This window comes from Magallana gigas, chromosome 5, assembly GCF_963853765.1.
Source record: "Magallana gigas chromosome 5, xbMagGiga1.1, whole genome shotgun sequence".
In the NCBI taxonomy this organism is placed as follows: domain Eukaryota; kingdom Metazoa; phylum Mollusca; class Bivalvia; order Ostreida; family Ostreidae; genus Magallana; species Magallana gigas.
Genome location: NC_088857.1, coordinates 21525742 through 21548573, shown reverse-complemented (window position 1 = coordinate 21548573; position 22832 = coordinate 21525742). Strand labels below are relative to the sequence as shown.

Genomic DNA, 22832 nt, shown 5'->3' with positions numbered 1-22832 from the left:
AAAAATGAATGAAATTACAGTAGTGAATTTCCCTATAATTGTTGAAAAACTGAATAAGTTGCAACAAAGAAATAGGATATTCTGAGATATAATTTTCCCCAAGAGACTCGCGTTTTCTCTAACCTCCACATCCTGTACTTGTGAAAGTGATATCATCGACTGCAATATCTCCTTGATAGTTTCCACCGCGGATTCCCTCTATCACAACCTGTGGATAAGGAAAAAATAGTTGTTAACAAAGATAAAAAAAAAAAAAACTTGTTTATGCGTTTCTTTCCTTGATGGATGTGATCGTAATCAAATCTTGATATATTTTAGTATGTAAACCCAGGGATAAAATACTGACTGTGTAGGAAGTGGACATTTTAGGTATAGGAAGCTGTCCCTGATTCCATTGGTTCTGTTGGTTTCCACTCAGTGTCCATGACAACACGTTTGTACTTCCATTCACGTAAACATTCAACGTTCCTGTTTGCATAATTTTTGTTGTTAATATAAATCAGTGAAATGAAAAATTCTCTTGCATATTGCTGACCATCATAAAAGGCTGCAAGTTAGACAATATCATTATAACCCTATAGTGTTAAGTTACCTACCAACACCATTGCCAAACATGTGGTACCAGAAGGACATGCATCCTGAGGAGGTGGTGGGGTTGAACTGGGGGCTGACTAACCAGGCCTTGTCCCCGGCCACTCTGGGGGCAGAGGTCTCAATGAACATGTAATATCCTGAAAAAAAAACCCAAAGTCAGATCTCAATGACATGGAAATTCTATCTATCGGAGTCAAAAAAAGAGAAATACCTGGTAATCCATTAGATATTTATAGTTATCCAGGTCTACACAAGGGTGTACGTACACTTTTGTGTAGACCTGGATGACAAATTTATTTCCTATGTTAAAAAGAAATTTTGCTGTTTTACCAGTGGCTTGCATTTTTAAAATCATTATTAATTGAAACTGTGCTGAAAATCATTTATTTGTACCAATGGAATGTTTTAAAGATATAGGGATTTTGACAAATTATTTATTCATTTACTTCATTGAACGTTAAATTATTTTGCACAAAGATCTATAGGTGCACTTGTTTAAAACAAGAATTGCATTGTGACGTCACATTTTATTTACACCCAGCTTCAGCAAATGGTACAGAAATTTACACCCAGCTTGTTAACCAACCAGTTCTTGCGTTACAAGCGACATAGGATATAATGAATAATACCTAGGTTATTTTGTTGGGTGTGGTCATTCTGAGGCCCTGTAAACTGACTGTTGGTCTGGCCCTGTTTTCTCAGCCAATCAAAATTGTCCCCTTGGTTTGTGTTCCTCCAAGTGCATGTGCCCTTTTCAAAGTCACAATCTCCAAGATTTCCACAGGATCCACTACTTATTAGAACATCATCAATGGCTATATCACTTTGGTAACCATTTCCAATGATACCTTCAAACACCAACTGTAAAAAAAAAAAATACCTCAGAGCTAAAATTTCATTTTATTTTTTCAAACGCATTAACTCAATTGATTATGTTTAGCAATTTGTCTCTCAAAGAAATACCATGAAAATGAATCAAACTGAAGGGTTCACTTATCTACTTTCATTTTAAACATGAAGTGTATGATACTTTGACAGTGTTATTTTCCACAATTACAGTGGATCATAAGTATTTTACCTGCCATGTTGACTGCTGAATAACAGAAACTTGTCCCTTGAACCAACTGTTTCCTTGGTTACCAGACTTGGTCCAGACTGGACTTCCAAGCACACCGCCCGACCGAGCATACACATTGAGCGTGCCCATGGTGGTGCCATACATGTGGTACCAGAAGCTGACACAGGAGCCAGTGGTGCCTGGATTATCGGGACTGATCAGTCTCGCCTTCTGTCTTGGTCGTCTGGGTCTGGAGGACTCAGTGTAAAAGTAATGTCCTGCGTGAAATTGGAAGATTTATCCCAGTTTGTCCCTTTATTTCATGATTGCATGTTATAATGTATCAAATATTTTTTAAAATACTAAAATTCACCAAAAATTCAAATGAATTTTGTTTACAACAGTCGAATATACTCTGAATATATCTATTTATATAATTGGAACTGTATGAAGACTATGGTGTTTGCTTAGGAGTCAATCTATCCATCAAGGATAATGTATTTTTTTTAATTAAATTATCAATGTTGCATATTTTGTGTTCCAACTACACCCCCATTTGTTAAGTGTACATACCTGAAGTGGTGCCATAAGTGTGGTCATTGGGGGGACCAGTGCCTGTGGAGGTGGTCCTACTGCTCTTCCAAGTCCACTGGAAATCATCACGGGTGTCCTGTACATATCCACAGTAAGTCCTGTCCTCAAATGTACAAAGTCCAGTGGAGGTAGTACCTGAAGAAAATATCATAGACAGAATCAAGTTTTTTTCCAATGAGTTTTGCGGTATTTTGACAGCTTTATTTCCTCATTTATCAAAGATAAGATCAAAGGTCAGACAGCATTTTCATGGTGAAAAAACGATAGGTAAATTAGTGGTTACCAGAGCACGATCCCATGGACACTGAGATGTCGTCTAGAGCAATGTCTCCTCTGTAGCTGGTCCCTCTGACTCCCTCAAACACGATCTGGTAGGACCTTGAGCTCTGTACATCCACTGAGGCTTGGTACCACTTATTGCTGCGAGTTCCGGTCCGACTCCACACTGGAGGGCTGAGGGAACCCCCAACCTTCGTGTAAACGTTCAAGGTGCGTACAGATGTACCGTACATGTGGTACCAGAAACTCAGACACATGGTGGTGTTTACGTTGATGGGTTGACTGATTATTCTTGCTGTGTCGTTGACACGTCGAGGGGATGAGGTCTCTATGTAGATGTAGTAGCCGCTTCCGGTGGTGTGGTCACTGGTAGGTCCAGTGTTGGTGGTGCCAGTGCTTCCTCGGACTCTGGTCCAATCAAACTGATCGTCCTTTGCCTGCGTCCAGGTACACAGTCCAGACTCAAAGTTACAGTCCCACTGGGATGGAGCTAAAACAATTCCAGAAGTAACATGAAAATTCTCCGTGTAATGGCGATATTGTGTCAATATTGAAATATAAGGAAGCTTGTAAATAAAATTATCTTTCATTAATAAGATTTTTACAAAATCGTCTTTTAATTTCAAATTTTGAATATTAATTTTTTTAACACTTCTTATATTTCAGCACATATATTTTAAAAAAAATCTTAGTCATTTTCCACATTTATCAAATCAGGATGACAATGATAATTTCTCAATTTCATTTGTTGGTATTCACCATTTGTGGGTCCCTGTGTGGTGGTGACTGTTGTTTGTGGTGCCAAGGTGGATCCAGACATAGCATCAGGAGGGTTTGCTGTAAATCAATGTTATCAGTAAGAACTTATCTATGACTTCATAAACACTTGATTTTATAAACTGTTCATTAGAATACCTGTGCTAATCAGAAAAATGCATCTATAACATTATATAAAATATTGACGTAGCAGAGTCTCACTTCGGCATGTCCCACTTGTGACAGTGAAATCATCAACTGCTAGAAAGCCTCCTCTGCTACCTCCAAATACCCCTTCCAAGACAACTCTGTAGGGGGTGGGGCTGTTGATAGGGAATTGACCCTGGCTCCACCGAGGGTTCTGGGAGTAGGTCATTGACCACAGTGATGTAGACACATTACCCTGAATGGTAAATTGAAAAAGATCTTACAGCTAGACTTTAAATTAACTTATCTAGCATCGTCCATTTTAATTTGCTTATACAGTAATGGCATGTATACATTTTGAGGAAACATAGATATACACTGTATACTGAAAAATCAATTTTAGAAAAAGAATTTACCCCACTTTAGCAGACAAATAGCCACATATCTATGTAGAAGACACTCGATCCATACTAACCTGTTGTACATAGACATTGATTGTCCCAGTGTTACTTCCAGAGATATAATACCAGAATCTCATACACGCCCCAGTAGAACTCGTGGCAGACAGGGTTGGGGAGACAACCTGGGCAATGCTTCCCTGAGGGAGGCTCATGGCTCCATTTATATACAAGTATGTACCTACAGTGAAGATTGTCACATACATATCTATTATGTGCATTACTAAATGAGCACAGGTGATTCAATATTTGACTGACATCTTCGATATCCCTTACGTTTAGGTGGAAATATCAACCAAAGGGTAAAACAATACATGTACACATTACTGTAAATGGATATTGATGTGTAAGGATTTTGTAAAGTTCTGATGTGATACATTGTACAGAAATCACTTTCTCATAAGGAAATATTTTTGATATGATAATCTGAATCTTTTACTATCCATTTCTACAAAATACATATTTGTATCAAAATAAATTAATGCATATGATAAATGCATGTATACTCCATTGACACATCCCATGACAACAGCTTCCAACCTATCAATTAATTAATCTTCTTGATTTGAATATGTGTAATGACACTGACCTTTTCTAGCTCCAAAAGTATGGTCTCCGCTGGGATGGGGTGAGGTCCCACTGTAATTCCCTGACTGTAGGACCCAGTCATAGTTGTCTGTCTTACTGTTTCTCCAGCCACAGAAACTGTTCTCAAAAGTGCAGTCTCCTACATAGTGAAAATAACATGCAATCATAGAGACAATGCACCTGAACCACATACATTTATTAAGGCTCTAACACAACAGTCCACTCATATATACCTATCCTTAAAGAAAGTTACCAATAAGTTCAAAATGACCACTGTAATCTGTTTAATTAATATATATTCCAAAATAATCATGACAAATAAAATCAAGTAAAAGACAGACATGCAATGAAATGAAAAAGAATGAGAACTGCTGACTAATCCATTTAAATCAGAGAACATATTAATATTTTTTTTCCTACATGAATTTATATATATATTTAAGCACTTACGAAAACACTGATAGTTGTAACAAAGCAGAAGCAAGCTGGCCGCAGACAACACAGCTGTCTCGACAACTTCTTACTCTATTCACACAAGAAGGCATCGTGACAGCTGAATTGCTTAGGCCTTCTGATTAAGCTAGGCAAAAATACAGATACTTATCGGAAGCAATCGAAGTCATTCCAAAGAAATATCAATACCTCCTCAGTTATTGCAAAAAAGCTTTGTAAGCCTGAGCAAAATTTGGCATTAATTGCAGTACGAATTCAGAATAATCAAGCAAAGTTTATTAATATCATCAATCTATCAATCTACACCTATGCACGCATACTGGTCAATCCTGTATTGATATTATAGATATACATGTATGTTCAAAGCTCACATGTTATGAATTTACTAATCGTAAAATGGGCAAGAAACGATTCATTCTTCTTGTTCTGGAAATATTGGACCAGAAAGAAAGAGAACAAGATAAGACATTACCAGAAAGCATGAAAAGCAGGGGTACACTTTGCAATTATAAAAATCGTAATTATTTAATAAAAGACATTTTACTCCAAAAACCTGCAGCACAAGGACAAAATTTAACAAAATAAAACAATTCTAGGGCACTCTTTTCGAACAAACAAAACTAATTGACATGGACATCCAGAACAATTTACGAATCTCATCTACATGGATCACTATAAAGCCTTTCACAGACACTAACAACACATTCACACTTGTAGGCAACCCAAAACACTGCTATAAACAATGAAAGCTTATATGTAATATATAAACATACATAATAAACACAGCAAACAAGGTACCTTATTGCTCATGCACATAACATGAAGTCGGGTAGTTTAACTTACCTGGATTAGGACAGGTGGACAACAGTTTGACATCATCGATGGCTATGTCGCTGTAGTATCCGCTCCCCACCACCCCCTCAAATATAACCTAGAATTTGCGGTACAATGATAAGTATATGTATCAATAAATTTTTCACTGAAGTCTTGAAACCAATTTAACAAGACCTTGGACTTTTGATAGACCTTAACTTTCTATTTCTTGCATCAAAACAATGTCAAAATTACGCTGGTTTTGATTATAATCTTGTAGATTTTAAAGAGCCATGGCTGACAGGCCAACAATGAAATAGACATGCCTACGTCATATTGCTGTTGACAAAACTACCCAAAGTCCAAGCTCTTGTTAAAATGATTCTAATAACCATGCATTGTTGAATTTAAAGTTTTCAGATGTATTCTTACACTGGCTACAGTTGGTGTTGGTAAGCTGACATATTCCTGCATCCAGATGTTTCCTTGGTTGCCGGAGAGTGACCAGATGGGTGAGCCAATGACTGGGGTTGTGGCGGACATGTCCGCAGCATAGACATTGAGGGTCCCCATGGTTCTGCCGAACATGTGGTACCAGAAGGAAATACACTGACCAGCCTTGGGGTTAAATTTCGGGGTCCATAACCTTGCTGCATCACCTCTACGCCGAGGAGCTGAACTCTCAATGTACATGTAATGACCTTCAATAAAGAAAGAAACCCTTACAATAAGAAACTAACCAAGAACAGTATCCAGGATATTTAGCTGTAATGAGGAATTCCATTTGACCTTCAACTAGCAAGTACTAAATAGTATTGTCCAACCAATTTTTTTTTCATGCATCCAAGAAAAACCATGGTATTTATCAAACTTATAGCCAAAAATAATAATAAGGACCTCTGTTACAACATTTGAAATACCTGTTGCTGTGCCATAGGTATGGTCATTGGGTGGACCTGTGAACCTAGAACTTGTGGTTCGAGTCTTGCGTGTCCAGTTGAAGCGATCTGTGGTGTCCTGTATATACTTGCAGATGTCAGCACTCTCAAAGGTGCAGTCAATGGTGGACATTTGGGTGCCAGGGCTTGGGGAGGGTGTGGCTGCATTCAAAGAAAATGACATAAATCATGATAATATGCAACCTTAATAATCATTAACTTTCCAACCTCTCTTATTAAACAAATCATTATCACAATCTCCGCATTGCAGATCTTAAACATTTTCCTGAGTCTGACTGACACTAAGAAAACAAGTTGAACATAAATTGTAACAACAATTATGATAATATGCAACCTTAATAACCATTAACTTTCCAACCTCTCTTATTAAACAAATCATTATCACAATCTCCGCATTGCAGATCTTAAACATTTTCCTGAGTCTGACTGACACTAGATCCATACCTTGTGAACAGCTTCCTGCAGTCAAAGACACATCGTCAATAGCAATATCCCCAAGGTAACTTGTGCCACGGACACCCTCAAAGATCACCTTAAAATTTTTTTTAGGTATCTTTACAATTTTGTATCATATTGATTCATGAAAGATTAAAAATCCTTTTAGACTACATATCTTTACCAGCAGAGAAATACAATATCAATATAACCATGGAAGTTGACCAGCTTTTACTTACCCTACGGTTAAACATGTATCTAGATCAATATTTAATTTTACTCACATTAGTGACTCCCTGGGTGAGTGAACCTCCAGCAATCTGTAGCTGTCCCAGCACCCATGCGTTGGCCTGTGTCCCCACCCTGGTCCAGTCAGGACTTCCCAGGGTGGCGTTAGCACCTGTGGCTAGGTATACATTGAGGGCCTTGACGTGTGGACCGTACATATGGTAGTAGAAGCTTACACACTGGGCAAAGTTGCCATTGATTGTGGGGCTGATCAGACGAGCCTTGTCCCCGGGCCGACGCGGGGCTGAGGTTTCAATGTACATGTAGTACCCAGCTACAAGAAAAAAAGAACCCTTTTTTTATATACTTGTGTCTTCAGGAAATGAATGATAGTTTCATCATCAGTTTACATCTTCTTCATATAACAATTATGAGGTTAAAGTTTTGCATTTCAAAATTCAAAGCAGGTAAAATTTGAAATGATATACTTTATATGACATAATTTGCTATGAAATAATTTTATTTCATCAAAATTGCTATACTTATATATATTACTTCTACAGAAGTTTTGAAGAGAAAACTCTGCACATACTCTTTGATGTGTGGTCACTGGCTGGCCCTGTGCCCCTGGATTGTGTGGTTCCCCTTTGGCGCCGCCAGTCAAAGTTATCAGTCTTATCCTGAGTCCAGCCACAAAGGTTTGTGTCAAAATTACAGGGAAATCCAGCTATAGGTTACAAAACATACACAAGTGTTTAGATTCTTATTACATAGAATGCACATTTCACATACAGTGAAATCATAAAGCCTCCTTAAGGATCAGTAATGTTGGCTCTACTTACAAGGAATGGCTGTGACTGATAATCCCTGTGTTGTAGCCATGGTGGTCGTGTAAAAAGAGGGCGGAGCATTGCTTGGGATCAAATTGCATGGAATAGAGAAGTCAAAGTAGATGTCATCAATGGCTATGTCTCCAGTGTACCCACTGCCTCTCACACCTGTGATCAGTATCTATACAAACAGAAAGTAGGCATTGTTGACTATATTTCCAATATATCTGATATAATGAATAATTTGCATGCCTGGCCTACATTCATTACCATACTAACATGGCAATCATATATTCAGTAAGCAGAATGATAAACAATTTTTTTTTATGTGGTAAAACGTGTCTGATCTGTGTTTTCATGAGAGTTTTCCCAATGTACAAATCTTTTGAATTTTCAAATTTTTTTTACACTATTTCATATGGAACACATTTCAATATTAATCAAATCAATTAATCTGGTAATAAAACTGCTTACCTGATAAGCTTTGTTACTGACAATGTTGACTTGGGCATTTTTCCACTGGTTGCCTTGAGCTCCTGAGAGTTCCCACACTTTTGTGGGTGAGCTGGAGCCCTGGACTAGGACGCTGACAGAGAGAGAACCAATGGTGGCACCGTACATGTTGTACCAGAACTGCATACACTGACCAGTGGTGGAAGGGAAGGTGGCACTCTGAAGCACAGCCTGATCTCCTGGGTGCCTGGGGGCTGAAGTCTCAATGAAGATGTATTTTCCTTTAAAAAAAAAAATTGAAATTATATTAGTATAATATAATGAAAAACCTCTTAAATCATTTGGTATGAGGCAGTCAAGTCTTGTGTAGAAATAGCAACACACAAAATAACTATCCAATGAAAGAAATACATGTACAGAAAATAAAGATAAGTTGAAAATGGAACTCCATTAAACCCAGGTTCTCTTTCCTACTTAATTTGTAGCAGCATCCACTGAGTCATTAAAAACTTACACTATACTGATTATCAACTTTTAAAACTCAAAAACATAAAGAAGCTAAAAATGATGAACTGTAGAAGCAAATATTTTAATTGGGTCAAAATTTCTTTGTTCTTGAACCAAATAAAATTCCGTTGACATTTAATTTTGTCATATCGTAATCTCTTTGTACTCACAAATACTTTGGTTAAAAATTCGTCATACATTTGATTTCATTGGTTTATACTGCCAACGAAAATAACGAAATTAATCCTCAACGAATATTTCTGCTTCTACAGTATATAAGTTTTCTTTCAGGGATAAGGTGGACCTTACCTGTAGCATTGCCAGTGGTGTGGTCCGTTCTGGGTCCTGTGGATGAGCTGGTGGTCGTGCCACTTCCAGACAACCAATCAAAATCATCGGTGTGAACATCAGACCAACTGCACTTGTCTATCTCAAAGTTGCAATTACCTATTGCAAACACAAGGACAAAACTTGAAGCATTCTGCATTTTAATATTCAAACTATTGTTGATACATGGAAGAGAGAGAGATACACGTAATTTAGTGTGCTAGATAGTCTTAAAATTTACCAGAATTCATTGTGCTGCACAGTCCTTGTTTTAATTTTAAGTCATCTACAGCAATGTCCCCTCTGTAGCCACTTCCTCTGATGCCCTCCAACACCACCTTGTATGGTTGGCTGTTGGCTTTGATGCCGTACTGACCCCGAATCCAGCGCTGACCCTGGTTACCTACAAACGAGAAGGCCTGATTGGTCAATAAGTCATAATTTTATAATAATAATTTACCATATTTTCATTTTACTCTAAAAAAAATCAAGTTTTGCGACCCATACACTTTAATGCAATACCATGTAATAAAAAAATTACCACAAAGAGCAATTACGTAAATTGTTTTTTATGAAGTGCGCAGTTCTAATTTTCATGCTACAAAAACTTTTTTGTTACAGACTATATTCTAAAGTAACATAGAATAGAAACAATGGGGTTAAGATACACAAAGTTGTAAGTGGTTGTATATCTGAAAATGCTAAAGGTTGTACAAAAAAAGAAAATAAACTTGAGTTCACCTTGCTTTGTCCAAACAGGGCTTCCTAGCTGGTTTCCATGCTCAATGTACAGATTAAGCGTTCCTGTCTCTGTACCATACATGCTGTACCAGAACTCGAAGCACTGGTCAGAGGTGGGAGTTGGTTGCTGGGCGGAAACCAGCATTGCATTGTCTCCAGGTTTACGGGGAGAGGAAGCCTCAATGTAGATATAATGTCCTGGAAAGAAGTCAACAGAAATTTTTATCATCAGTCTTATTTCATAACTTACATGCATGTATGAAAATTCTAATGGTCAGACAATTGTTGAACTTACAAAAAAAAAATTGTCATCTGTAAATAAATAAATTAATCAAAATCATTGTTTCAGTCTGTTTAAAATTATTTCCTTACTAAAAACCTTTGAAAATGAGGATATTATAATTTGTGTTTTTGTCAGTCAAAATGACCACACACTGTTTCACTTTATGTCAGGGATGACGCAAAGGACATACTTCAAGCTGACAAGAAAAACTCACCAAAATGTTTAAAACACAAACTAAAAATTATCCCTTTATAACTTAGATACATAATTAAGTACACCAATGGATGTGCCCATTGGAGGAGGGAGGGATGAGGTAAGTAAGATCCCTACCTGCTGCTGTTCCATAGGTGTGGTCACTGCTAGGACCAGTTCCCTGAGATCCTGTTGTTCCAGTGGCTCTGAACCAGTCAAACGTGTCCGTGTTATTGTCGTTAATGTTTACATAGCTACACAGGCCCGCTTGTTCAAAGTTACAGTCTAGCCCAGAAAATGCTGAAGAAAACACAAATTTATCACATGTCAAACAAATTTTAAATTTCACAAAATTAATTTTCATTTTAACATGTTCATACAAGTACATGTATGCAAGAAGTCCTGTGTTTGTCACACACATAATCCTGTATGAAAGATGGACTATAGCTATTCCTGTCTCTGAATGAAATGTGGTACGGTGTTTGAAATTTGTTCAAATTTGTGTTGTAATTTTTTTCTTCAATCAAAGTGGTACTTACATCCTGGACAAATGCCATCTGTCATAGTCACATCATCAATTGCAATATCTCCACGGTAGCTTCTACCAACAACTCCCTCAATGACCACCTATCATTATTAAAATGATATCATCATAGTTAAATATTCATTCATCATTAAGTAAATCTCTGTCTTTTTGTCTGTCCATCTGTCCATCCATCTCTCTCTCTCTCTCTCTCTCTCTCTCTCTCTCTCTCTCACAAATGGATATGTGACGTGTGATACACATTTTTAAATCTTTTACGTACTTGGAATGGTACTTTTGGAGAGAGTGTAATGCTGGCTTGAATCCATTTCTGACCCTGTGTCCCTTGCTTTGTAAATACTGGCCGGCCAAGACCATTGCCTGAGTTCATGTACACATTGAGGTGGTCCACATGATCGCCGTACATGTAATACCAAAACTGGAAACACTTCTGACTGTCTGGTTGAGTGATAGCAATCTGGGGACTGACAAATCTTGCCTTGTCTCCCGCACGACGAGGGGCGGAGGTCTCAATGTAGTAGTAAAAGCCAGCTGCAGCAAATTATACAAGAATATTTATTGCTTCTCTCAGTGAAAATTTGAAATATGAAAATAATTTTAGTGCAAGATTTTGATGACAGCTGTGTTTGTTGGCAAGGTTTATCTTATTTTTTCATTTGATCTGAGGTATGCTGTGTTGTCAGGACTGCGTTTTACAAAAGAACTTATGATCAATCTAATGAATATTTATTAACCACATAATAGTCAATATTTCATTTTTATGGGTTTAAAAAATATAATTAATGAATTCAAAATAGTCGTTAATTACTGGTTTGGTAAAAATTTTGTTCAGTAAAGATAATACTGTGGTTTCATCAATATTTGTTGAATACCAATTTTTGTGGATTTCGTTTTTTAAGTCGATCCACAAAATTAAATGTTCATTGAAATGCAATTTCTATTAACATTTTGTATTGATGGGGTCATTGGCCACGAATTTCCATATCCTTGAAACTGTGATTTTCACTTTATCCACGAAAATTGATACCCTTGAATATTAATGAAACCACAATATTCTATGAGATTGAAATTATCTACTTTGTCATAAGTTCTTTTGTAATACGTAGGCAGGTTGTCTATCAACCCACGAGAGGTGATGTGTCAAGAAATATGCACTCAAGTTTATCAAATGTGATGATAAGATATTAAAACCAGTCATGTATTGTGAGGTGAAATATTTAGTAGTACATAAGGATTGTACTGTGTGATACTGTATTTACCAAATGCTTGTTTAGTCTAATCTGATATGTCGTCTTATAAGCTAGTACCTTTTGATATCTGATATCTACCTAGTGTCTGTTGTGTGTGGTTTTGATATCTGATATCTACCTGATGTCTGTTGAGTGTGGTCTGATGGGGGTCCTGTGTTGACAGTGGCTGTAGCTCCACTCTTTCTTGTCCAATCAAACTGGTCAGTTTTGTCCTGAGTCCAGAGACAAGGACCAGAGGTGAAATCACAGTTCAACTGTCCTTGTACTGAAATAAAAAAAAAGATTACCGGTAATTTTATACAGGTATTCTTTTGATAAGATTAGAAAATTTGGGATACATCAATTTTCTAATGGAATCTTTTGAATTCATGTTGGCTCAATTTTGTGGCATTTGTGGGTAGCCCTCTCCCACGAGTTTACATCCTCGAGGAAAACAAATTTTGAAAGAGTTTACCTGGTGTGGTTGCGGCAGCTGTGGTGACTGGTGTGGTGGTAACATTGCTTCCACCGGATGTGGATGCTGAGGGTGGACTGACTGTTTCATTGAAAAAATAAGATACTACATGGTAGTACTTTTAAAACACTTTACAAAACACAGTGATAATGCTACTGGAACTAACAAAACACTTCAAATAGAGATATGTTTGAGATTAAAGTTAACCATTTTGCTCCCTACTGGAAAACAAAATGCATTGCTGATAAAAAAAGCACTCTTGACAAGATTATGGTAAATGTAATGTTAAAATTTCCACAAATCACATGAGCTTACTTCCACAAGTTGATCGAGAGAAAGATACATCATCTATAGCAATGTCTCCAGCAAAGCTGCTTCCTCTCAGGCCTTCAATCACAACCTGAAAGGAAAAAAAATCAAACTATCTATTCACATTTATATATCTACAACAACCCACACTACTGATTATCTGTATAAACTATGTTTTATATAATGGACCTAAAAAAGCTCTTTTTATTGCCTATATTTATGCCAAGGAGAAAAATAAAGCTCAATTTCACCCCCCCCCCCCAAAAAAAAAGACATACCTGGTAAGTTGTTGAAGCTATAATGGGCACCTGTCCTTGTAACCATTTATCTCCTTGGTCACCACTGAGGGACCACACAGTGTTATTGGTGCCTGCGTCAGGATACTTGACAATCACATTGAGAGAGCCGATCCCTCGCCCACTCATGCTGTACCAGAATTGGAAGCAGGTGGTTTTGGTTGCAGGGAAGCGTGGACCGACCAGCCAACATTTGTCTCCTTGTGTCCTTGGAGCAGACGCCTCAAGGTATAAATAGTGACCTACAAAGAAACAACATTTTTTTTTTAATTCATACATCTTTAGCACATAAAGCTTAGGGAATGGGAAGTAGAATTTTCTTACAACCAGACCATTCTTAGAAATCCTTTCAGTACAGAATCATGTAAGGAATAAGGAATCATTCTTTGAGTATTACGAGGTGATCAAATATGGTAGGGCATGATAAAATTCAATAAAGCTTAGAGGGCTTAATGATAGGTTTGATCATGTCCGACCATATTTGATCACCTCATAATATTCAAAGAGTAATTCCATATTACTTATATCAACTTAGTTTTCAACAATTGTACGATTAAACTTTGAAATAGTCACTGATGAAATAAATTGGACTAAACATTAAAAATCAATTCGTAGTGTTATCACAGATATTGGAGGTGTAATTAAATTCATAATTGATATTCTGGAATGAATCTGTACATCAGATATCATGGGGAGGATAATTTGTTGGTAATTAGTACCCATAAAATCCATCAATTCCTACACCCCTAGAACACCCTCTGTCCCCTCTCTAAGTGAATTATGCTACACTTACCGCTATTACTCTGTAAAGTGTGGTCAGACGATGGTCCAGTTCCTCCCGAGGTGGTCCGTCCAGATCCCTGCTTCCAATCAAAATCATCACCAGACTGGGCCTCTGTCCAAGTGCAGCGTCCGTGCTCAAAGTCACAGCTCCCTATCGTTACAGACGACAGATTAATTCATAGCATTAAATACATTCACAAAACAATTAAAGCACATTAATCCACTTCATCAATAGAACCTTTTTTAAGCAAAAGGAATCATCAGATTTTACATCAAGATACACCTGAGCTCACCTGGGGATGGACAGGTTCCGTTGAAAATTGAAACATCATCAATAGCAATGTCACTCAGATATCCTGCCCCTCTCACCCCCTCAAAGGCTACCTATAAACAAGAATTTATGAATCAATATATACTGCATATTCATTTTTTTTTCGCATGTCACAAAATCTGCGAAAAAGGGAAAAATATGTAGCATTTTTCATTTGCTTCAGTCATTCTTTGCGATTTAAAAAGTTTCTTATAGAAAATAATACAGAATTAATTTCTGCATATTAAATACTGTAATTTGAGAAAATTAGATCATTGTGAAAATCACCGGATATACGGTTTATAATATATATACCAATATATGATTTTTAGTCATGTGATATATAAAGAAAAACTGACAGAAAAGTAAACCTATTTATGTGTTCTACAAGTCATTTGGATTTGAAAAATAAGAATGTATGCACGGTGAACTATTTTATTATCCATTTAGATAATTTATCAAGACTTCCAAATACTGTATCGAATTTAAATACCGGTAATTTTGACTGTTAATTTTAACTTTCCTTTTTGTCTCAAAAACTCCTTTCCAAAGCATATGAGTTCAAACACGCTTCACTGAAGCCTTTTAATATCCTTTGGCCTACCTGGTAAGTGGGTGTGTTGATTTGAATGTTCTGCAGAGTCACTTGAGCTATACTCCACTGGTTGCCATGATTCCCAGACTCGCTCCAAATTATCCCTCCAAGTCTATTGTTTAACCTCAGCTGCAAATTAATAATAAGCATGCTAATCAAATTCATAAACTAGTAAAATTCATATGAAATATTTCAATAAACGCATTCATATCGCAGAAAAATGTACAAAGATACTCTTAGATTGTAGATTATACTTTATCAAACAGCTTGATACCTTGACACTAAGTCTGCCGATCTGGTTTCCATACATGTGGTAGTAAAACTGCAGGCACTGGTCCTGGTTCACGGCAGGGTATACGGGAGTGAAGAGTCTAGCCAGCTGACCGGGTCTAGCGGGGGCCGAGGCCTCGATGTACATGTAGTGACCAGCTGCTGTACCGTAGGTGTGATCAGCAGAGGGGCCAGTGCCACTGCTGGTGGTGGAGCCAGATTTTCTCGTCCAGTTGAAGTTGTCCGTCAAATCCTGTATGTAGTTACAAATGTAGACGTCTTCAAAGGTACATTTTGTTGGTCCCGCTCCTGGAGGTGGGGTAGATCCTGTAGATAATGAGGGAAACAATTTGTCAACTTTAAACTTACAACCCAGTATAGCATGTCTACATCATTTCTTGCACAATTTGGACATATCTATTCTTCTACGGTATGTATCGTTCAGTCTGTATTAAGTATTTCTAGATTATCTGAGTGAAATCTGACCTCCACAGGCTCCAGAGGCCAGAGAGATGTCGTCTACAGCAATATCGCCAAACACTCCATTACCACGCACACCAGAAAAGATCACCTACAACAAGAAATATCTGTCATATTTTACATTTATTTGATAATAATTCAGTTAAAAACAAGATTTACAAGTAGCTTAGGTTCTGCTACAGACTGCACTTACAACTATATCATCATGCACTGTTCAACAAAAGGGACGCTATAATGAAGATCGAATACTCTGTCAAGGTAAATAAGAGAGTCTTACATTGAATTGTTTGCTATTGGTGAGAGTGACTTGGGCCTGGTTCCAGCGATTGCCCTGGGTTCCTTTCCTGGTCCATACAGGAGAGCCTAGGTTAGCTCCGACTGAGATGTATATATTGAGACTGTTGACATGTGCCCCATACATGAAGTACCAGAAGGTCAGACAGCGAGGGTTACTGGAGGCAGACACAGCTGGACTTGTGAGCTGGGCCGTGTCGTTTGGACGGCGAGGAGCAGAGGCCTCAATGTAGACATAATATCCTCCTAATGAAAAATTATGACATTGTTTTCTGGTTTGCATACAAAAAAAATAAATTTCATTGCAGTCTCATTATACAAGAGAGATATTGTTAATTTCCAATTAAATGCAAGAAATTAATATCAGCACAAAATCAGGAAAAGTATTCTTCTCAAAGGATTTTAAAATCTTGCTTTTATTTCTCTGACAGTTAAAAAAATACAGGCAACGCTGGATGATTTTAATGCGATCTCTCGAAGTTCTCGATCTGTCAGTGAAATAATGTTTGTTTCTCTACATAACCTAGAAAATTTACTCTTGATCTCTCAAACTCAGATCACTTGAAGTAAACAACCACCATATAAAGTTTTCATGAGTGAAAAAAAAATGAAACATGTACAACAGGACCCAAGTTTTACTTCTATAGAGAACAAGAACTTTGAGTTAAAAACTATTGAGATTCACTTGAATATAAAATTAAATCAAATAAATGTTTGGTGCAATGTGATACGAATCAATGGAATTGCTGAATTTATTACTTGCATAAAATAAGGAATCTACACTATACAACTCTCCATAATCCAAAACATATCTAAAATAAAATTACATTCAAATTCCACAAGTTTACAAGATATTGTTATACTTCAGTATAGATATTTTTTTTAAACAGCTTTTATCCTAACATAACAGTTCTTCGAAGATTGCCTGAGGTTACAAAGAGATTAATATTTTGTATAGTCTTTAGTATAGTCTTACTCCCAGAGGTATGATCAGTGGGGGGCCCTGTGTTGGCTGATGTAGTTGCTCCCTTGTGTCTTGTCCAATCAAATGTGTCCCTTTTATCTTGTGTCCAGCCACATAAGTTACTCTCAAAGTTACAGTTGAAGGCTCCCACAGCTTAAAACGAACAAAAAACGTCAGATCAAATTAATGAGTAAAATTACTGTAAACATCACAAAATACAAAATGTACTAGCGAATAATATTTTTGCTTTTATTCCTAGTTGCTGTTTGAATTCATAGGTATTCTGGAAATTAATTTTTCTCACTTGAAGTTGCTGTGACGGTACGAGTGGTGGTAGGCGGTACAGTGGTGGTGGTGACTGATCTGGGGCGAGCTTTTGCCGGGGATAAGCCACATGCTCCGTTTGAGAAAGAAAGGTCATCTATCGCAATGTCACCGTAAATATTACTTCCCACAATACCCTCAATGATTACCTGTAGAATATTTGAATCATTATATTGTCAAAAAAGTCTATCATATAGCTGGCTGTATCAAAATGAAGCAGTCTTAATCAAAAGTAGAATATAAATGATTCTAAAATTTTAAATGTGTGAGGTAAATAAAATTTTATGAATAATTGAAATGACTATTAAGTCTATAATTATTCATATATTTATTGGGTCCAGAACAATTTGAATTACCATCACCAACCTAAAACATAATAGTTTATTTAATATCCAAATAAAAATGGTACATGTAATCAATAAGTAGTGTGTACATGTATTTTTTGACACCATTAACATTGTCGTTACTTACGTTATAGCTTTGTGTGCTGGTAATGGATAGTTGAGCTGAATTCCACCGGTTTCCTTGATTTCCACTCAGAGTCCACAGCAGTGTGTTTGTAGACACATTCTGGGATGAATATACGTTCAAAGTTCCCATAGTGCGACCATACATGTGGTACCAAAACTTGAAGCACTTGCCAGAGATTCCGGTCGGAGGTTGGGAAACACTCATCAGCTGAGCTTTCTGTCCACGTCTGCGAGGGGCACTAGTCTCTATATAAGCATACAGTCCATTGGCATTTTGTTGAGTGTGGTCTGAGGAAGGTCCTGTGCCTGATGATGGGGTTCCACGTCCATGAATTGACCAATCAAAATTATCTGTTTTCAAATTTTGCCACGTGCAAAAGTTACGCTGATCAAAATTACATGCACCTGCAACAAGTCAAAAGGAGTGAAAACTGATTAGGTACTTTATACTATATATAGATCAAAGAAGACCTTCACATAAGACTTGAAAGTTCATCTTACCTGGATCGCCACACCTTCCTGGCTTAGCCACAATGTCATCAATAGCAATGTCACCTTGATATCCAGTCCCATGCTTCGCTTCAAATACCAGCTACATTAAAAAAAAAAAAAAATTTAATTAAGCAAAATAAATTAAATACTCATAATAAAAAATAATGCGAAAAAATCAAAAATTACCGTGTATGGACTGGAAGGGTTTATTGAAATTTGGGCCAGGTTCCATCGGTTGCCTTGGTTACGCTGTCGACTCCAGACAGGACTTCCATTACTTCCGCCCTGTGCAGTGTATACATTCAGAGTTCCAATATTATTTCCATACATGTGGAACCAGAAGCTGATACAGGCCGGACCTGTCTGGGTTTCTTGTAGTGAGGACAATTGTGCCACCTTGTTTCTTACTCCAGACGCCTCAATGTACATGTAATGACCTTATGGTGAATACAAATATACATGTTAAACTGAGTATTTCATAGTTTTAGGAGTTTGGGATTGAATGAAAGTAAAACAAACATGGAAATGCAATTTACTTAGCTAATATGTAGGCCCCTTTAATAAAATATATAACACTTAACATTAATTCCAAGTATGAATTTCAATTATGTAAATGTAGATATGTTATTAATTGTAGGTATAATCACAAAGAATTTTAGATGAAAAGACAAAGAATGACTTAATCTTTACATTTCGATCCTTCATTTTTAACCATTCATTCATTTATACAGGGCTATTTAGTTTAGACCAGGGTTTTCCCTTGCTCTGTGAACAACCCACCTGTTGCAGTGCCAGTGGTATGGTCAGAGGATGGCCCAGTGTTTGCGGATGGAGTTCCTCCGTGCTGCCACTTCCACTGAAGTGTAGATGTGGATGTGGACTGCTGGTAGTTACAAATTGACTGAGACTCAAAATTACAGCTCAGCTGAGCAATGGTTGTGGCAAGGGAAGGATTGGCTGTTGCGTTCAGATTCTGACCTGCAAATTGAGATTTTAAGAAACTATGATAACGTTAGTTGATATTAGTTGACTTAGAATTTCGGAATAAAAATTTTACTTCCATTCTTATCTATGTTTCTTTTGATAGTATAGAAATAATGACAAACCACTGCAAGCTCCTGTTGTGATGTTAACGTCATCGATACCAATATCACCCCTGTAACCAGTGCCTTTAGTTCCTTCAATGACCACCTAAAAATTTGAAGCAATAAATGTATCTCAGGAATATTTATAAAGGAAATATCAGTTGTTCATTTCCATATCCGGAATCACTAATGAAAAATTAATACTGTAATGATTAATAATATGTATGTAGCTTACATTGAGTGGACCTGGGCCAGTGATGGTCACCTGACCTTGGATCCATTGGCTTCCTTGGTTACCGTTCCTGGTCCACACAGCAGACCCCAGGGCACCATTTTTCTTGACATAGACATTCAGATAGTCTACATTATCTCCATACATGCTGTAGTAGAAGGAGAAGCACTGCTGGCTTCCACTGGGGATTTGAACCACAGGGCTGATGAAGCGGGCCTTCATTCCACTAGTCTGGGGGGCTGAGGCCTCCACATAGTAATAGTATCCCTCTATCAAAGGTTAAAATATAAAGGTCAGAGGTATAAGTAATCTTCCTAGAATGCTATTGTTTCATTGTAGGATTTGAATCCATGTACTGGTAATGCAAAGAATTTCTTTGTTATTGTTCTACCATTGGTATATTCATTATTGAAATTATTATTTTTAGTTCGTCTTTTTTAAAAGGCATTTCTTTGGGTAGAAGGTGCATCTGATAAGAGGTATAGAGGAAAGTTGTACCAAATAATCTACAATATTTCATACTTCCTGATGTGTGATCTCCATTTGGGCCAGTTCTGACTGAGGATGTGGTTCCATTATTTCTTCTCCAATCAAAATTGTCAGATTTGTCTTGTGTCCACCCACAGGAGTCATAGGTAAAATCACATGCAAAGCTATTTCCACCTATTAAAAAATAGTCCATGTGTATGCATTAATACATCTGCTACAGAAATTAATTTACACTGCATTAAAATTTCATCAGTTTTAGAGAAATCATCAAAACAACCACTTGTTATTAGGGAGTGTTACCTGTTGGAGTTGCGGTGGTTGCTTTAGTGGTAGATGTGGTGGTTGAGGCGGTAGTGGTGGTTGGGGTGGTGCTGACTGTAGTCGGTTTCTGAGTCACTGTGGGAACTGCATTACTGGGCATACCTAAAAATGAAATCAAGAGTTATTCATGATGCAATTGTTTACAACAAAGGGGTTTCCTTAGATGTCATTACTAAATATTTCATTTTCACCTCGAGATAATATGTGAATTGTGTGAATCCAACACCCACACACCAGTATAAACTAGAGATGACCATTATAATATAAGGCCGTACTTACGAGAGCACCCTCCATTCGATGTGAATGTTATATCATCTACAGCAATATCTCCTTGATATCCAGTGCCTACAGTTCCTTTGATCAAAATCTGGAAAAAAAAACATACAGCAACGTAAAATATTTTAAAACATATTCATCTAAAAACATTTGATTTATATAGCAGTATTTTTACATCTTGAAAGCAATTGTATCAGCATAGTAGAATATCTAGTGACTTTGTATTTTGTGTATCAAATAAGAACTGACCATAAATGTTCCAGTCTGTCTTGGCAAAGCAATGCGTCCCTGGTTCCACTGGTTTCCTTGGTTATTTTGTAGTTCCCAGAGGGGGATGGGGTTGACTGTTCCATTTGGCAGGATCCAGATTCTGAGTGTTCCAACAGTAGGCCCATACATGTGATAATAGAAGTTCATACACTGATGGCCCGTGTAGCTCAAGATCTCGCTGTTGAGTGTTGCTTTGTCTCCTGGGTGTTGTGGTCGAGAAGTCTCAATATACACATACTGTCCTGTGGAGATAAAAATAATTCAGTTTGTCATTCAAATAACTCCCAAATGGTAAGTAGCCTAACTATCACAATTTTCACATGAGATATTCATCATCAAATTGCATATTTATATTCTGTATTTTTTTTTATATTTATTCACCTTTTGAATTTCCCTGGGTATGGTCATTGGTTGGGCCAGTATTTGAGCTAGCAGTAGAGCCATGTCCAAGAGCCCAATCAAATGAATCGTAAGCATGGTCATTTGTCCACGTACAGAAACCTTGGTCAAAATTACAGTTGCCCTTGACTCCGCATGCTCCTGGGGTCACTGAGTAGTCATCTATTGCAATGTCTCCCCGTCTGTTACCATTCACCACTTCAAACACCACTCGGTAGGCTGAGCCGGTGGTAATGGTTACTGATGCCTCTCTCCAATCTCTGCTTTGGGAACCTAATGCAGAAAATGTTACAAAAAATTTTCAGTTGACCTCAATTAAAATTCACAAATCTTTATTGACTTTACAAAAAAATCAATATTATGTCTTAAATTTGTTAAGTGTATCTACTGTTTCAAAATTTCTTGACATCATTTATCTGTTGTCTCCCAAAGGAAAATTGATCTCAATAAATATCACTCATTCATTGCAAGAAAACTTTTAAAAAGTAAATGAATACAATCTGTACTTTGCAAGATATTACTGACATTTTTACTCTTCAAACACAGAAGAGTGCAAACTAACTGACAGAAACGTGTTCATGAACAGTAATGAACATGCTTTAAAAACGTAACCTACCTGATAATGACCAGATAGGCCGCCCTAAGACACCACTAGCTTTTTTGTAGACATTGAGGGTTCCCAGGCCTGTCCCGTACATATTGTACCAAAACTTGACGCACACTGGCTGAGTGTTAGCCAGATAAATAGGACTGACCAGTCGTGCTTTGCGACCCCGGGGCTGGGAGGAGCCTTGAGTAAACATGTAATGCCCAGCAGACGTTTTGTAGGTGTGGTCGTTGGTGGGTCCAGTGTTGGTGGAGGATGTCTGGCCAGTGCCCCACCTCCAGTTGAATCCGTCAGTTGTGTCCTGGGTAAAGCCACAGAATCTCCTGTCTTCAAATGTACAGCTGCTGAGGCCTGTTGTGGGGGAAGGGGTAGTTCCTACAGACAAAAAATCAAATTATAGCAAATTTCAAATCTATCACACTCATTAAGTTAGCAGTGGTTAATTTTCAGTGAAAAGAATGTGCCTATTTAAATACCTTGAAGTAACTAAATTAATGTATTACCTTGGGAACAGGTTCCATTAGAAATTGAAATATCATCTACAGCAATATCACCTAAATATGAAGCTCCCCTTGTGCCTTCCAAAACCACCTGTTTACAAAAAAAAATTACTACTGTAAAAAA

At 37.3% G+C, this 22832-nt stretch overlaps 1 protein-coding gene across 1 annotated transcript in view; it reads right to left on the bottom strand.

The window, feature by feature from the left end:
* The window catches only part of LOC105337090 (MAM and LDL-receptor class A domain-containing protein 2), an 86437-nt gene that overhangs the window by 48812 nt on the left and 14793 nt on the right, over positions 1–22832 (bottom strand). The window contains exons 25-74 of the mRNA XM_034477399.2: positions 22712–22799; positions 22218–22583; positions 21584–21874; positions 21182–21444; positions 20936–21023; positions 20636–20758; positions 20369–20509; positions 19850–20115; positions 19636–19720; positions 19310–19507; positions 18716–18966; positions 18539–18629; positions 18039–18442; positions 17548–17716; positions 17256–17396; positions 16263–16525; positions 15992–16076; positions 15510–15832; positions 15245–15364; positions 14624–14714; positions 14341–14481; positions 13530–13789; positions 13258–13342; positions 12943–13023; positions 12607–12753; positions 11501–11769; positions 11234–11321; positions 10833–10994; positions 10220–10417; positions 9720–9881; positions 9461–9598; positions 8666–8925; positions 8204–8372; positions 7954–8088; positions 7418–7695; positions 7143–7230; positions 6660–6839; positions 6172–6440; positions 5770–5857; positions 4475–4612; positions 3903–4066; positions 3503–3683; positions 3284–3361; positions 2529–3014; positions 2225–2380; positions 1673–1929; positions 1224–1455; positions 597–731; positions 347–468; positions 124–208 (exon numbers count right to left, since the gene is read on the bottom strand). Coding sequence (XP_034333290.2) covers positions 124–208; positions 347–468; positions 597–731; positions 1224–1455; positions 1673–1929; positions 2225–2380; positions 2529–3014; positions 3284–3361; positions 3503–3683; positions 3903–4066; positions 4475–4612; positions 5770–5857; positions 6172–6440; positions 6660–6839; positions 7143–7230; positions 7418–7695; positions 7954–8088; positions 8204–8372; positions 8666–8925; positions 9461–9598; positions 9720–9881; positions 10220–10417; positions 10833–10994; positions 11234–11321; positions 11501–11769; positions 12607–12753; positions 12943–13023; positions 13258–13342; positions 13530–13789; positions 14341–14481; positions 14624–14714; positions 15245–15364; positions 15510–15832; positions 15992–16076; positions 16263–16525; positions 17256–17396; positions 17548–17716; positions 18039–18442; positions 18539–18629; positions 18716–18966; positions 19310–19507; positions 19636–19720; positions 19850–20115; positions 20369–20509; positions 20636–20758; positions 20936–21023; positions 21182–21444; positions 21584–21874; positions 22218–22583; positions 22712–22799 — 9079 coding nt within the window. The remainder of the gene's footprint in view (positions 1–123; positions 209–346; positions 469–596; positions 732–1223; positions 1456–1672; positions 1930–2224; positions 2381–2528; positions 3015–3283; positions 3362–3502; positions 3684–3902; positions 4067–4474; positions 4613–5769; positions 5858–6171; positions 6441–6659; positions 6840–7142; positions 7231–7417; positions 7696–7953; positions 8089–8203; positions 8373–8665; positions 8926–9460; positions 9599–9719; positions 9882–10219; positions 10418–10832; positions 10995–11233; positions 11322–11500; positions 11770–12606; positions 12754–12942; positions 13024–13257; positions 13343–13529; positions 13790–14340; positions 14482–14623; positions 14715–15244; positions 15365–15509; positions 15833–15991; positions 16077–16262; positions 16526–17255; positions 17397–17547; positions 17717–18038; positions 18443–18538; positions 18630–18715; positions 18967–19309; positions 19508–19635; positions 19721–19849; positions 20116–20368; positions 20510–20635; positions 20759–20935; positions 21024–21181; positions 21445–21583; positions 21875–22217; positions 22584–22711; positions 22800–22832) is intronic.